The sequence below is a fragment of the Perca fluviatilis genome, chromosome 15 (genome assembly GCF_010015445.1).
Source record: "Perca fluviatilis chromosome 15, GENO_Pfluv_1.0, whole genome shotgun sequence".
NCBI lineage: Eukaryota > Metazoa > Chordata > Actinopteri > Perciformes > Percidae > Perca > Perca fluviatilis.
The window spans coordinates 7,111,498-7,126,452 of NC_053126.1; the positions used below are offsets into that span (position 1 = coordinate 7,111,498).

Sequence of the window (14,955 nt, forward strand, 5' to 3'; positions counted from 1 at the left end):
AATGAGTGGGCCTACTGGTCACACACACACACACACACACACACACACACAGAGACACACACACACACACACACACACACACACACAGACACACACACACACACACACACACACACACACACACACACACACACACACACACACACACACACAGAGACACACAGAGACACACACACACACACACACACACGTCTGGACCTGCAGTGTGCCAGACCGGATGGTACTATAAGTGTGCCTGCCAACTGCTAACAGCTCTCCCAGGGAGGATCTCACTCAGACACACACAGATGCATAGTGCACACGCACACACACACACACACACACACACACACACACACACACACACACACACACACACACACACACACACACACACACACACACACACACACACACACACACACACACACATTCACAACCACCAACACATTCCAACACATGCAGGCACACATTTGAAAATGCTTCCACATAGTAACACAAAGAGACTAAAAAGGTGCGGATTCCCACACACCTCGAACTTCTGCCGTAGCTCCTCGTTGCCCTCCTCCCCCTCTGGAGCAACGGGGACATTGAAGTACTCGCCTTCCTCCTGGGAGAGCAGCTTAAACCTGAAGAGAGAGAGAGAGAGAGAGAGAGAGAGAGAGAGAGAGAATATTTCCAGTCAAATCAATTCCCAATTAGTTTATACAATTTAAGCGTTTAACTGCTTCCATTAGCTGAAGCTGCTGACTGTTAGTGCACCGATTTAAAGTCCTAAAGAATAATCAGCTGATTATTTAGTAATTCACTCTCCTTCATGGTGATCCAGCAAAGCCTGACAGAGATGGGCCCAAAACACAGCTGAGATGCGTATTATTTAACAAAATCAATAGAATATAATTTTTCATATTGGCCCCATTACGCAAGCTCGTACCTCACAGCATCAACATGGTATTTATAGTAAATACCATTGTGCTGGGTCTTTATGTTTTAGTGACACGTATCTTAACTTTTAACAATTTTCCTTTTATTTTGTTTTTCATCCTCAGAAAATGTGGATCTGTTGGTTGTGAGCATTTGTATCTGCACCATTCCTGTTTAATTCTCTTTAGTTTATTGACTTTTTGGTGCTATGTAAATAGTTCGCTGTATCGCTGTACGTGGGCAGTGCCGTCAACAAACAGCAGTTTGAAAAAGTTTTATGTGGCTGCTGTTGACAATCTACCAACCTGAGAGGGAGCTTAACAACCTGATTCAATCAGACATTTGGACTTTTGAGTGCTGCTGTCTGTAAGTTACGTTATGTTACCAAATGCACAAGAAATGCTGTCACAAATGTGAATACTTAATGATTTGTCCACGCTCCACGTCTGAGTCTACACCACCAGTTTTGGCCTTTGATGTAACTTGGAGGGATGCATTCACTGACTTAAATCGGTCCGAGGGGTATTTGTTTCATTCACTTGTTACATGACATCAGAAGACATACATTTTCATACATGTATGGGTGTGTTAGAGTCTGTGACTATCATGGCCATCCACATTCACTATTACCCCGCCATGCACTGACAGTTTGGGAATCATGTGGAGACTTTTCCTCAGAGGAAACATATTGTCAAATGAATATTAGTTCACTCGTCCTTTCCATAGTGGAAACATCTAAAGGAATGAAAGACTGCAAACAGGTTGCAGTTCTTTCTTTCAGAAAAGCAGCAAATCTGCTGCTGGTTGTTAAGATAAATGACCATATTGTGTTTGGATAGTGATGGAGTTACTCAGTTTGTGCTACCTACTTCACCTTACTCATATTCTAGAAGGTGAGGAACCTTCAGTCGCCTCTCTGTCAGCAGTGGTTTATATGGTTGACGCTGGACGGTGACGGCACGTGGCTATGAGTCGCTCATCAGGATCAGGAAATCAACTCAACATTCTGCTGCTGACTCTGCTAGCCTGGGATAGCTAGCCAGCTGGCCGGTCAAGTTCTCAAATTTAAACACAGAGGAAAAGTATAGGAGTAGTATAAGTATCTGTGGGTGTACTTAAATAATAAGCTGGACTGGTCTAGAAACGCCGAAGCTGTCTACAAAAAGGGCCAAAGTCTACTCTTTTTCCTCAGGAGGCTGAGGTCACATCTGTCGGACGATGCTGAGGAGGTTCTATCAGTCTGTTGTGGCCAGTGCTATCTTCTTCGCTGTCACATGCTGGGGCAGTGGGATGAAGGTCGCAGACACCAACAGACTGAACAAACTGATCAGGAGGGCTGGTGATGTCGTGGGGGAGGAGCTGGACACACTGATGAGCGTGGCTGAGAGGAGGATGCTGTCCAGGCTTCAGTCCATCTTGGATAATGTCTCCCACCCTCTCTACGACACACTGGCCCAGCAGAGGAGCACCTTCAGCAGAAGACTCCTCTCACCAAGATGCACCACAGAGCGCCACAGGAAATCGTTCCTGCCTGTGGTCATTAAACTTTACAACGCCTCCCTCGGAGAGTCGAACACACCCTCTCTGTAATCTCTCAAACATAGACAATCATTTCTCTTTTTTTATTGCACTATTTGCACATTAACACATTTGATCTTTTATATATTTTTACTGTAAATTGGTTTTTAATATATATGTTAAAGTCTGGATAATATATGTTGTTTGTATATCTGGAGTTGTAAGAAAAATAATTTCCCCCTGGGATTATTAAAGTATTTCTGATTCTGATTCTGAAAAGGTGGAGAAGATGGGCTCAAGCTAGCAAGGCCATCTCTGTGGCCATCTCATGACTACGAGACGCTCATCAGGATAAGGGAATCACCTCACCAGTCTCCTGCTGACTCTGCTATCCCGAGCTAGCTAGAGGGCTAAGGTTTTCAGATGTAAACATCAGAGTAAACACAGAGGAAAAGGTGAAGATGGCTATCAACTACGAGCCATGGCTATGATCCCGACTACTACTAAGTTAAAGGAGCTGATAGGATAATCCGGAATTATACCTTGTATGATTTAATGTGACACATAAAATGGATTGATTGATTAACATCGGAAAACAATTAATATCATATTAAATAAGATCATTAAAGTAAGATTATGTCACAAGCTCAACTCTTTTGAACACAATATCAAATACCTCCCATAGAGGGCAATAACATAGAAACATACAGTAGTTTAGCTGCTTTAACAGCTGTTTGTCCAAGTCCCTCTCACTCTGTTCCTCCGCCTGGCTGCTGGCCAGCAGGTGTGAGGCTTGTGAGCTTCACATGGACGGAGTAGTGGAAAACGCGCACTTTCACGGGTTCTCTTTGCTCTGAATATCAGCTTTTTAATGGCATCTCTCCACCTCCACCATTCCACCTCAAACGCTGGCATCTCATTAAAAACCCTGACAGGGCAGCGTCAGCAAAAAGAGAGGAAGAGAGGAAGATAGAGAGATACAGAGACTGAGCTAGAGAGGGAAGGTGGGTGGGTGGGTGGTGGAGAGATAAAGAAGAAGGGATAAAGAGACGGGGTACAGATGCTTTGGCACAGAGTATCACCAGAATAAAAAGAAGAGCTCCAACTAAAGTATTTCTCCAACAGCGCAGTAATGAACAAGGTCACCTCCACTCTCCCTCCTCCTCTACCTGTGCTGTTTCTCTGCCTCATGTCTCTCCATTACCTCCCCCCAATTCATTCACCCATCCCTCCTTTCGTCTCACCATCCATCCACTCCTTGTTTCTGGAGCTCCGAGATGCCGAAGGACAGTGATCCCATGAAGTCGTTGCGGCTGGTCAGGTCCCAGTCCCAAATCTCCACCGACAGACGGCGGTCCTTATCGTACTCCTTCAGGTGGCTGGGAGAAAAACACGGAAAATCAACAGTTGGGTGATGGCTGAGTGATAAGATGATAAGATGACCCTTTCCCATTCAATTTTAAAGCCATATGAAAGCAGTCTTGGATTTAGCTTTCCTGCCATAACAATATGGGGCCTCTTAAGCATGCCTCGTATAATCCCTCTAGTAATCAGATTCACCTCATTTTCCAAATAAAGTAGAAATATTGTAAACGCTGTCTGTAACTGTAGCCTGTGTGTTACATTCAGGCTTCATTCGTTTGAACGAATGAAGCCTGAATAAGATCATTATAATAATAAGATCATTCACACGTTTGTTTTATAAAAATCTTCTATCATCTCTCATTTTGATGTGTTGGATAGGTGCAAAAAAATGCCTTTTAAGTTGAACATCTGCACCCAGATGCTTGAAAATGCAAATCTCAGTCTCTTTCCGTGCAAACCGTGATGAAGCTGATTAAAAATGTAATTGGAGCCAACTGCAGGAAACTACCCCAAAAGCAAGGTTTTATGAATATAAGGAGCCAGATGTTTTTTATCTGAGCGCCAGCGGTTACACATGCGTGGAAAGACGATCACGATGTGATGCTCTAAAAACACTGCAGCTGGTAAGTGAGAGAGATGGAAGAGAAAAAAAAGAAAGGGAGAGACAGATAGAAAGATAAATAAAATAAGAGACCACCAAACATGGTGTAATAAAGCCTTACAATTTAAATGTCTCATTCCAGGTGGGGTTGAGGCAGCACTTTATGGTCTTGGTCTTCTGTTTACTCTCACTGCGGGGATCTGGGATCAGTTTAAGCTTCACGTAGGGGTCTGACAGACCGTTGGGGTCCATAGGAACCAGATTCCTGCCCTCTCCGACTGGGGGGAGAAGGATGTAGAAAAAAGGAAAGAAAGAGGGAGGGTGAAGGTGAGAGAGGAAATTTGATTTCAGGTAAGCATCAGTTACAATGACATTTTGTGAACAGAACTGGAAATGGTTCATGTGTGCGAGTGCAGAGCTTGACTTTTAGAATCATAAGTGAAAAAGATTTTCGACAAGCCAATTTTTTGATCTCTAAAGTGAAAAAGCCCAAAGTCCACCCCACAGAAAACACTGTTCACAAACTGCTCCAAACAGCTCTATTGTAGTCCAGCCTTTACTTCCGTGATAAACGTGTGTCAAGTTGTAACACACATTATAATGCTCGCCTAGCTGCTAGCGTGGCACGCCCTAACACTCTGCTTCTGACTGGCTACACTGTAAAAATTATCAGGGTGGTTCTACTTAAAAATTTAAGTTCAATTGTTGCCTTAAAAATGTGAGTAAAGCCAACATTAAGAATAGTGTTGTTTCAACCCACAAAGTTAGATTATAGAATATGTTTAATTAATGATCATTTATTGTTTGAACTTGATACTGTGATTTAAAACAACTATCAATACTACATTGTCCACTCCAAGGAAACTTGCTTCCTCTTGTCAAGCAAAAATACAATTGTATGCTATTTCAACTCAGACGGTAAGTTAGAGAAGATGTTTAATTAATAATAATTTATTGTTAGAACTTGATACTGTGAGTTAAAAACAACCAACTATCTTACATTGTATATTCAAGGAAACTTGCTTCCTTTTGTTAAACAAACATACAATTTTACATTTAATTTCAACTAACTGTATTCATACCAATTGTCTTTTCAAGTTAGGTGTACTCGCTTTTTAAGGCAGCAATTGAACTTATACTTTCAACTTAAGCAGACTAATGTTTTTACTAAAAGATCACACACTGTAATAAATTTCATGGTAGTTTAACTTGGAAATGAAAGTTCACCTTTAGCCTTGGAAAATCGAAGTTCACTCAACTTGAAGACTGCTTTTGTTTCAACTTAGAAATTAAAGTTAATGAGGGTGATGTAACTACAGTGTTCTAGTTTTGTTAAAGTTGTTATTTTAGTTGATTTAACTTTTAATTACTTAGTTTAACTTCATACTTTAAATTAAAACAAATAAATTACTTTCTTTAATAATGCAAGAAACCTTCCTTGCCTAGTATAACAGACATACTTTTCTGCTTTATTACAACTCACGGTTTAAAGTTACAATAACATAACCACATTTATAGTGGAGATAGTGTGGGTGCTTGTGTCAGCTGCCCCAGGGCCCCATGCAAAATAAGGGTCCCTCTAAAGCCTCTGATCTTGCATCACTTGGGCTAATGAAGTGACACACTGCAGATTATTAGCTGAAGGAAGCCTATTACTGCTCAAAGTCTGATGCTGCAGCTCTTCTTATCAAACATAACAGTCACTTAACCCATGGTTACAAATGTAAACCAGCACAACAATGACAATTACCAGGCAACAAAACACTACATTTGCACACCGTTTAATAAACGGGAATTCAAACAAACAATCCGAACAAATTGCAAACTTTTCAGCAAATTTTAACACAACTCTATTTACCGCCTTGCATCATGGGAATTGACCAGCCAATGAACCAATTGCACCTGACTGCAGTATGTAGATTGGGGTTGGGCTAAATGTGGGCGGAGCTGTTTGACTTTTGAAAAGTACTTTTCAAGTACATTTCAATATGAGAAGAGTGAAATGCCAAATTCACAATTCACAAGCCTTTGACAGGTACTCCCTCCTCCCACTAGTGCTTTGTTGTTTGCCACAACACTTGTTATATTTTAGTAGAAATTTGCATAGGCTAAATCACTTATCTGCGGTGTATAATCAATTTATTCTGTCCATGCTTTAACTATGCTGTGAAGACAGGTTATTTTAAAATCGAAAGGCAACCATTTTTTGTTGCAACACACACACTTTTTTTTTCAACTGATAACTTACATACCCAAGTTCAATCTACACATACATATCTGATAAAAAAATTTAAATAGTGGACCCAATGAATAAATGCAAGTTTAACTTTCAAAAACTCATAAAGTTGAGTTCAAAATCCAAAACTTGTATAAGCGTGTTCAGTTAAAAATAAGAAATAAGTGGACATAACTAAATGGGTCTGTACTTTTTACAGTGTAGTAGTCCTTACCTAGCGCACATGAACCTACGTATCCCCTCCCAGCAAAAAAAAAAAAGGAATGCCCCTCAGCTAAAACAAAAAGAGCACACACAAAGAAAAAAAAAGAGGTAGTAAGTGCAGAACAACAAAAGGGTTTTTAAAAAAAAACCATAACCTAACACCCCAAAAAAAAAAAAAAAAAGAGAGACCTAAAAAAAAAAAAAAAATAAAAAATGTTGAAGAAAAAGAGAAAAAAAGAAGAGAGAGGAGAGAAGAGGTTCAAAAAGGTGAAGAAACAAAAAAAAGCAAAAAAACAAGGCACTAAGAAAACAATACCCCCTTTACAACTTTTTCCTTTTTTTTTTAAATAACACCCGGGTCTCCTAAGTCATTCCCGCCTTTTAAACAAACGTGGAAAAGATGGGGTTTGTTTGGCCTTATCCTAAGGAAAATAAGAGAACCTTTTTTCATCTCCTCTTCCACACCCCCCAAAAAAACACAACAGGGTTAACACACACCTTGTTGCTAGACACACACCTTAGCAATATGCCAAAAAAAGTAAACACAACCCACACATCATTACCCCATAACTTAAGCAGGTGGCAGGGGGAGGGGAATTTGTGTTTGTGTGTTGAGGTTGGAGGGTTCCCCCTCACCAACACACACCCCCCACAAGGAAGCAAAAGGCACGCAAAGCAAAAGGCAAAAAAATACACAAAGAATGGGTTGCGCTGTGTCTACCCGTGCATTAGACAGGGTACACTGCACTCCTTTGACTTTTTTCCGCGCTGCGTAAATCCATGGGTGGGAGCACTTTGGGACAAGGTTGTTTTGTGCTCAGCGCGCTTTCCACCAGAGGAGGTCTTTTTCTTAGCGCGCCGCGCTGCTGCGCTCCCGCCCCCACAACCACACACACACACACACACACAAAACACTTTCCACACCCCCCCTTAACCCCTCACCCTCCCTTCCTTACCCCATTACATTCCCCCCCCACCCCTTTATTCACATTTTCCACCTACAATGCTTATTTGTTTTACTTCCTAACCCAAAACAACCCTCCACTCCTAGGCCCCCTAACTATAATCCTTAAAACCCACTTTCTCACAATAGTAATTTTTGCCAAGGTGCTGCCTTTCTGTCCATTAGATTCTATCTGTGTGGTGGGTTGCCCGCTCAACCCTGAGGAACACCGCCATGTCTTACGGTGGAATTGCACCCCTCTGGCCCAGAAAGACTTTTTCTAGAAACTTTGCATGGCGAAAGAAACTTCTATATTTCAGCGGATAATTTCTTTTGGAGTACATCAACTTACCAGCCTGAACACTTAAAGGGTCCTTGTTTAAAACGTCACGTTTTTTAACATTTTTAACATTCACTAGTAGCCAAATCCAGAGTTATTAAACTAGGTATGATGAACGCTGATATGTATGATGAATTGGTCCAAACAGCTCTGGTTGGAGCATAGTTGCTCCACAACTAATCAAGTCCAGACCGAACTTTCCGACCTCAAATGTTGTGGGCGGGGCTAAGTTCGGCTGGCATCCAGGTTAATGGTTCATACTACTTTGTTACAAACAAACCCATAGGCGTAATTGGTTGTGTAAAAGGTTGTGTCTAGGGATCCTCACTGAGATCTGGTCCAGGACCCGAGTTGGGCTGTGTCAATCTAATCGGGTAGTGCCTGGGTCTCAATATATGAGCAGACTCTGAATCAGTTCTGATCCTGCGCTGCTGCCAGTGTTAGTTGATTCTCTCTCTATTTGGGTCCGTTTGGCTGACACCATTTTGAATCCAGTCTAATCATCCTACTTTGGCCTATTTCTGGTTTATTTCAAATCAAGTCTGTCTGTTCTGGGGTCTCTGTCAGATGGAGTTCTCTCGTTGAAAATAATTTGTGAACATTTGAGTTTGGGTAGGCTAGATTTAAGTGATCCAGTAGATAAGACTGCAGGTGAACTTTTTTTTCAAAGATAACAAAGAGGCGCTGTTTGAAATAGAGGAGAAGGGAGGAGACAGCATGTTAGGGCCGTTACAGAGTCAACGCATCGGTACGCATACGCGTCCGCAAGGCTACGCATCGCTACGCTTCGGCCGCCATTATGTGTCGATGCGTAGCCAAATGTGTCGTCCCAGTTTTTGATACGCGACGCGCCGATGTGCACAATACTATGCGTTGTCGGTGGGGGCGACACTGCACGTATTGTACATTAAAAATATTGAATCAACATAGCTGTGCAATTTCATCAAACATAGGACTACTGAGTCACATTTTTCGGTATGTATCAACGTTGTGTGTGTAGTCTATGCTGTGTGCCCTCCTCAAGAGGCGAGAGAGAGACCCAAATGTATCTATATATTTTTAAAACCTGCTAAACTATGTTTAAGCGACCTTTTATCAATGTATTGGTCAGTGCTACCCAATCGTAGCATACTGTACTGGTGGGGAAACACGCCAGCATCTGATAAAAAGAAGTCAGCCAGCCAGCTGCTCCCTGACAAGAGCCACTCTCCGGGAGGGTCTGGCTCTGCCGACCCGAACACCGTGGAGCACTCTGCTACCCCCTGTTGCGTGGGCGGTGTATTGCATTTCACGCATCGCCTGTGACGCTTGGGTCTACTTGCGTCCGCTGTTTAGACTGAAAGGGAGCGCGTTGCTTGTTCGCGTTGCTCGCGTTGCTCGCGTTGCTCGCGTTGCTCGCGTTGACTCTGTAACGGCCCTTATGTACAGTAAAATGAGTGTCACATCATACTGAAGCCGGTCCATCTTGTATTGTCACTAGAAATGAAGTGCACATGAGTTTACCTGGAAGTGACACTTTTCAGTCTGTCTTGAACATGATGTTGAAAAATGGGTCAAGAAGCACACTTTTGAAATAACATTCTGTTTTTTTTACAATAAACAATTGAGATGCACAGCTCTCAGAGCTGCGGGGGACATGTGGCATCCTTTTAAACCATGACTGAAGGGAGAGCTTCACAGCCAGCTCGCACCATGCGAATGAGGTTTTCATGCTGCTAAAAATGCTATGCTACGCTAAGCTCTGAGAGGTTAACCACAGCACAGACCCAACGGCCAGCATTAAACCCTCAGCGGAGCAGGTCAATAAATATTAGATGATGCCTGTTAAAGTGACCATCAAATGCTGGTTGAGGTGAGCTATAAAGCGGGTAGCATGCCAAATGGTCTCATAGGACACTTACAGTAAATAGAGGAGGGTGTGTGTGTTTTTGTGTTTGTGTGTGTGTGAGTGAATGGATCTGCTTGTGCATGCTGGTGTGTAACGTGCATGAGAATTTCTATGCATTTGTGCAATCCTTGCTTTCATACAGTATGTGCTAATTGCAAAGAGCTTGTCAAAGAGCTTGTCTGTGTGCGTGTGTGTGTGTGTGTGTGTGTGTGTGTGTGTGTGTGTGTGTGTGTGTGTGTGAGAGAGAGAGACACAGAGAGATAACGCGTGTATACGAGTCTACAGGGAGGGCGAGTGGAGATAAGAGTGCAGTAACAGCAAAATACTGTATGTGCACAGCAGCGTGGGTGTTGGCAGTGCACCTTTTCCCATGTGAAACAGCCTCATCAGAGTCTTTGTAGGATACTTATGTTCTGTCCAACTGCTACTGGCTTTTATGTGTGCTGCAAAATAAGTGAAGCTTAAGTGAAGCACATTTATGTGTTCAGTTTGGCTTGTTTGTACAGGTGAGAACATGAAAAATCGGCACCAAGAGGCCTGATAAAGAGTCTAGATCTAACGGTGTGAGATCAACATCTGTTTTGACTAAAGGAAACAACCCCAAAATGAGTTTAATGGGTCAAAATAGACAGATGTTGACTTGATGTTCATTTTAGTGTCTATATTCCTATATGTGTTGCTACCTGGCGCCAACAACCGAGAGGGTAATTTAGGCGCACAGTCCATCTGGACTGCTACTTCAGGGACTGGAATTTTATTGGTTTTGACTCGTTTTACTTGCCAACATGACTAACCTAAGTCTGAAATATATCAACCTTCCCCTCTGTGCTTCAAACCTAAGATAAGGACCCGCTGATTGATGTTGATCACAACCCTAGCGGAGTGCGATCCCAATCCAATAAAGAGACAATCTGCATTCAGTTAACACACTAACTTATCACTGAGAAATGACAGGTGCAACACCTGCTGTTTAATTCTGCAGCATGAGCTATTCAGTAGTCTTTAAGTGATTCAGCTGTGGGTGTTTCCTGCCACGTTTCGGACATTTTGGATTAACAAGAGTCTCACTAAAGTCTGCAGGTTGGAGGAGCAGTGTGAAGTCTGTGTTCCGCTTTTAGTCAGAGGAAATGTATTAATCCATAACTAAATCCTGGCTCGGTTAGCCTGGTGCTACCATGCTGTATGATAGTGTAGCAGTTACTAGCTGATCTTGAATCATTGGACTATTTGAGTGATGACAAGTCAAAAATCTGCCTATTAGGATCAAAAGCTTTATCATGACTAATTGGTAAAGTAAAGCATACTTTTCAGAACCTGACATTAGATTTGAATAAAATGTAACAATTCTGCTCACTTACAATTCTTCCTGCCGAGCTTTAGCATGAGAGCAGTAGTGTCTTTCAAACAAAAATGATATAGTATATAAAGTGTGGCAATTTATGTCAGGTTAAGTTTTTTAACTCCCAAAGGGGCCATCCAGAAAACCTCAAGACACCACTTTTTGGCAAATGTTTCACTAATGGCCTTTTGGCTGTGCATACAATTAATCAAACTGCTATTTCTTATATTCTTAAGGTTCTTTTGGAAGCTTGTTATGTTTTAAACTTTGCTTTTGAACTAACGCACAGACAGCCAGAGTCATCGCAAGTGTTTCTGTAACTTTCCAGAGCAAAAATCTGACATTCGTGACTTCACACAGAGATTGTCCAGCTGTGTGGAGGTGAGGTTTGAACCTCTCTCTTAAGCTGTGTTCTCTCATTCTTCACACAAATATTTCTGTCACTTTTCATCAGAACAACCGACTGCAACGCCATGATTGCCTTCCAAGACAGTCTGAAAATGTGGCTTTTTTCACCCTGCCTCTCAGAACAGCTATGAAGTAATTATGCAGAATGTGCAGTACCAAAGGAAGGGGGCACCTAACAAGGCCCCTATCCCAGGTCCAACTGCATTCCCCCTGCTGGAGTGTCCTTGATCTAGAATGATGCTGATCCTCCATCTCCGTGGGCACAGCTCTGCCACTGACCCTGAGCTCTGATCTCCCAGTGACAGTGGAGGGAGGTGACTTAAAAGTGATCAATAAAAGTGTCACTTTACACCCATGCCAACTGCTTTGATTAAATCCACGACTAGTCCACGGCACAAATGCATATTTCAGTGTGGCAGCCATTTCCACCAGCTCCAGATACGTTAAGCTGTAGCTGTAGAATAATTCCTAGCGGTTCTACAATTCTCTGTGCTGGTGGGTTTTTTCTCCACCTCACTGCAATGAGGGTGTAAGCTACTGGTGGTTCCACACTGACCCCTGCGGACAGAAATGAGTACTACAACTCCTACTGCCTGCTATCATTGCCCGTAAACTATTACCACCAAGGAAAATGGGAGGATTTTTATCACAGCTGGCTGAAAACAGGAATGTAACACAAAACGTGTGTATTTTACGCATACAAATTGCCACTTTAATTGTAAGTGTGCAAGAGTTGAAGATACAATCCTTGCTGGCTGGACAATAATGTAATGCACTCTGATCACAGGGACTGATCAACAGATATGACTAAACTTTTTTTTAAATAACATTAGCTGTCAATTTTCCTTGCCAGTTTCTACAATTCAGCTCTATTGTATTCTATTCTGTAGCACTTGTGAGCTTAAGCCTGTACTGCTGTCCTAGCAGTCTCTGTGTGATAAACCTGCTCTCTTATCATTTCCCACAGTAAATCCCAGCTAATGATCAGTCTACAAGCGTGGGAACCAGGAAGAGCGAGAAGGAGAGAGGGATGAAACCCAGCGAAACGGAAGGGGAAGGGGAAAATGCTTTTACATACAGAAATGGGCAGATCCAATGTACTGGATGTATTGTCTCTTTTCAGGACATTCATAACCGTTTTAGTGGTAGTTAGTGGACACTTTGTTTATATTTGTCGCTGATGAAAAGATGCTGTATATTGATTATATATGTTGTACAATCCCAGAGGAATCAATCATTCCTCTTTCACAGCAGAACAGGAATACATTGTTTTTAGATCCACAATCAAACTCAGTTATAGTTAGTTAGTAATTGCATTTCAGTGCTTAAGTAGCATGGACAAAAATAAATCAACTACATTTTGGTGAAATTCACCATTTGGTGAAAATTTACGGTATGCTGGTAGATGGTGGGGGTTACAGCCAAGGTAAATTCTTCTTCTTCTAAAAAGTCTGAAGTTTTCAGTTTGAGGCACAGCTGTAATTGAGTTGACAGGTGCAGAGTAAAGGTAATGTAAACCTCTGCTGTCACCTGCAGGTAAGACAGGGCACTACAAGTCAATTATAAAGTAGACACAGTTCTCTACCATTAATCAGTTAAATAAAACATAAGGCAGGTCAGGAAACTCTCTTCAGGAAAGAGGCGAGCCAAGAATTAACCTATCCCAACAAGCTTGAAATATATTCACTCGTAGACAATTATTTAATAGAAACAGGGACTGGTGATATGCTGTGCATTTGTTGGATAAGTTTATTGTTAGATTATGCTATTTTTGTGCAAACGACTGGCCAGACATAGATGAAGATGCTTCTAGAAACCTTTGGGCTGGGGTTTAAGCGTCATACATTACAGTTGTATCTGTGCCACAATCTGTGCTGGACTGGGAAAGGACCTCATCTTAATGCAAACACCACTAGATTACACACTTCTTGCAAACTGAATCAATAATGATGAATTATGTTCAAAACAAAAACAGCATGTTCAGTATGTGTGTTGACTTTCTATCAAACTAAGTTTAGCTTCTATGAAGTATACTGTATTGATTTATGTATTGACACATTTACTTAATAATCACAGTGTATGTTGATGTTCTTTCTGCATCAGTTTGCTGGAATAAAACTGGTATTAAAACACAAAATAAACAAATGGTTTAACTTCTGTTGCATCCATCCTTCCCCTCTGCGGGTCTACCAGTAGAGGGAGACAGATGACTGGTACTCTCGAACATGAGTAATAAACAGGAGTGTCTGGGCAAATGTCTTAAAGGCTGATGACTGTATGAGTGTGTGTTTTTGAGATATACTTACTGGTAACAGTGAGTACATTAGTCTTGACCTCAGCGGTTATCTGGAGGCGACCTCTCCTCTCAGTGTGGTCTGTCCCACACAGGCTCGGCACATTGGCCACACAACGCTTGTGGATGTTCATCATACAGTCTGGATAACACACACATGCAGATATGTATCGGTAATGTTATTTAAGCATGTATTCTCTGAACATAAGAGTATTTATTTACATGGATGTGCGTGCCAGCAAAGACAGTGCATTATACTATATTAGTTTAATATATAATACAGTCTTTCTGAATTGCTAAAACACTAAACCCCATTCTCTGAACCAAATGCTCAGTGGTCTAAACCTACGGTGGCCAAGACGGTTCAACACAAACACAAAAGCTAAAACACAAACGCAAAAGCTACAACACAAATACATAAGCGACAACAGAAGTGAGTGTGTTGTTGACCAACGGAGCCAACACAACACAGAAGAGGAAAGTTCTTGTATGTTTGAGAAGTAAGTGAAACATGTTTCCTTGCTAATTATGATTACTGTCGTTACGTGATTGTAACAAATAAGCAATGTTGTTCAATATCTTTTTTGTGTTGTCTCGGCCACCGTATAAACCCATTTGCCGAATCGATTACTACAATTACTCTTCTTGCAAAACTCTAAACACATTCTCATTCGTTAAAACACATTTCACACTGTGATGCACTTGTGTTGCAAAATGGTTTACACGGGCAGCAAAAGTTAAACACAACTACAACACAGTCAAAATTAGTACATACGGTCACATCTCATGCCCTGGTGTATGAGGCCGTAGAGCAGAGAGCCACAGTGGTCGCAGAAGGTCGGGCTGGAGTAGGTATGGATCTTAAACTTATGCTTTGCCCTCGGGTCCTGGTAGGAAGGAAAGAAAGTAATTAAGTA

At 41.7% G+C, this 14,955-nt stretch overlaps 1 protein-coding gene across 2 annotated transcripts in view; it reads right to left on the bottom strand.

Annotated features, from left to right (window-relative positions):
- Positions 1–14,955, bottom strand: part of LOC120574177 (protein kinase C beta type-like) — a 108,585-nt gene that overhangs the window by 48,642 nt on the left and 44,988 nt on the right. For both annotated transcript variants that reach the window (XM_039824382.1, XM_039824381.1), the window contains exons 4-8: positions 14,814–14,925; positions 14,052–14,180; positions 4,509–4,665; positions 3,666–3,800; positions 512–608 (exon numbers count right to left, since the gene is read on the bottom strand). In XM_039824382.1, coding sequence (XP_039680316.1) covers positions 512–608; positions 3,666–3,800; positions 4,509–4,665; positions 14,052–14,180; positions 14,814–14,925 — 630 coding nt within the window. The remainder of the gene's footprint in view (positions 1–511; positions 609–3,665; positions 3,801–4,508; positions 4,666–14,051; positions 14,181–14,813; positions 14,926–14,955) is intronic.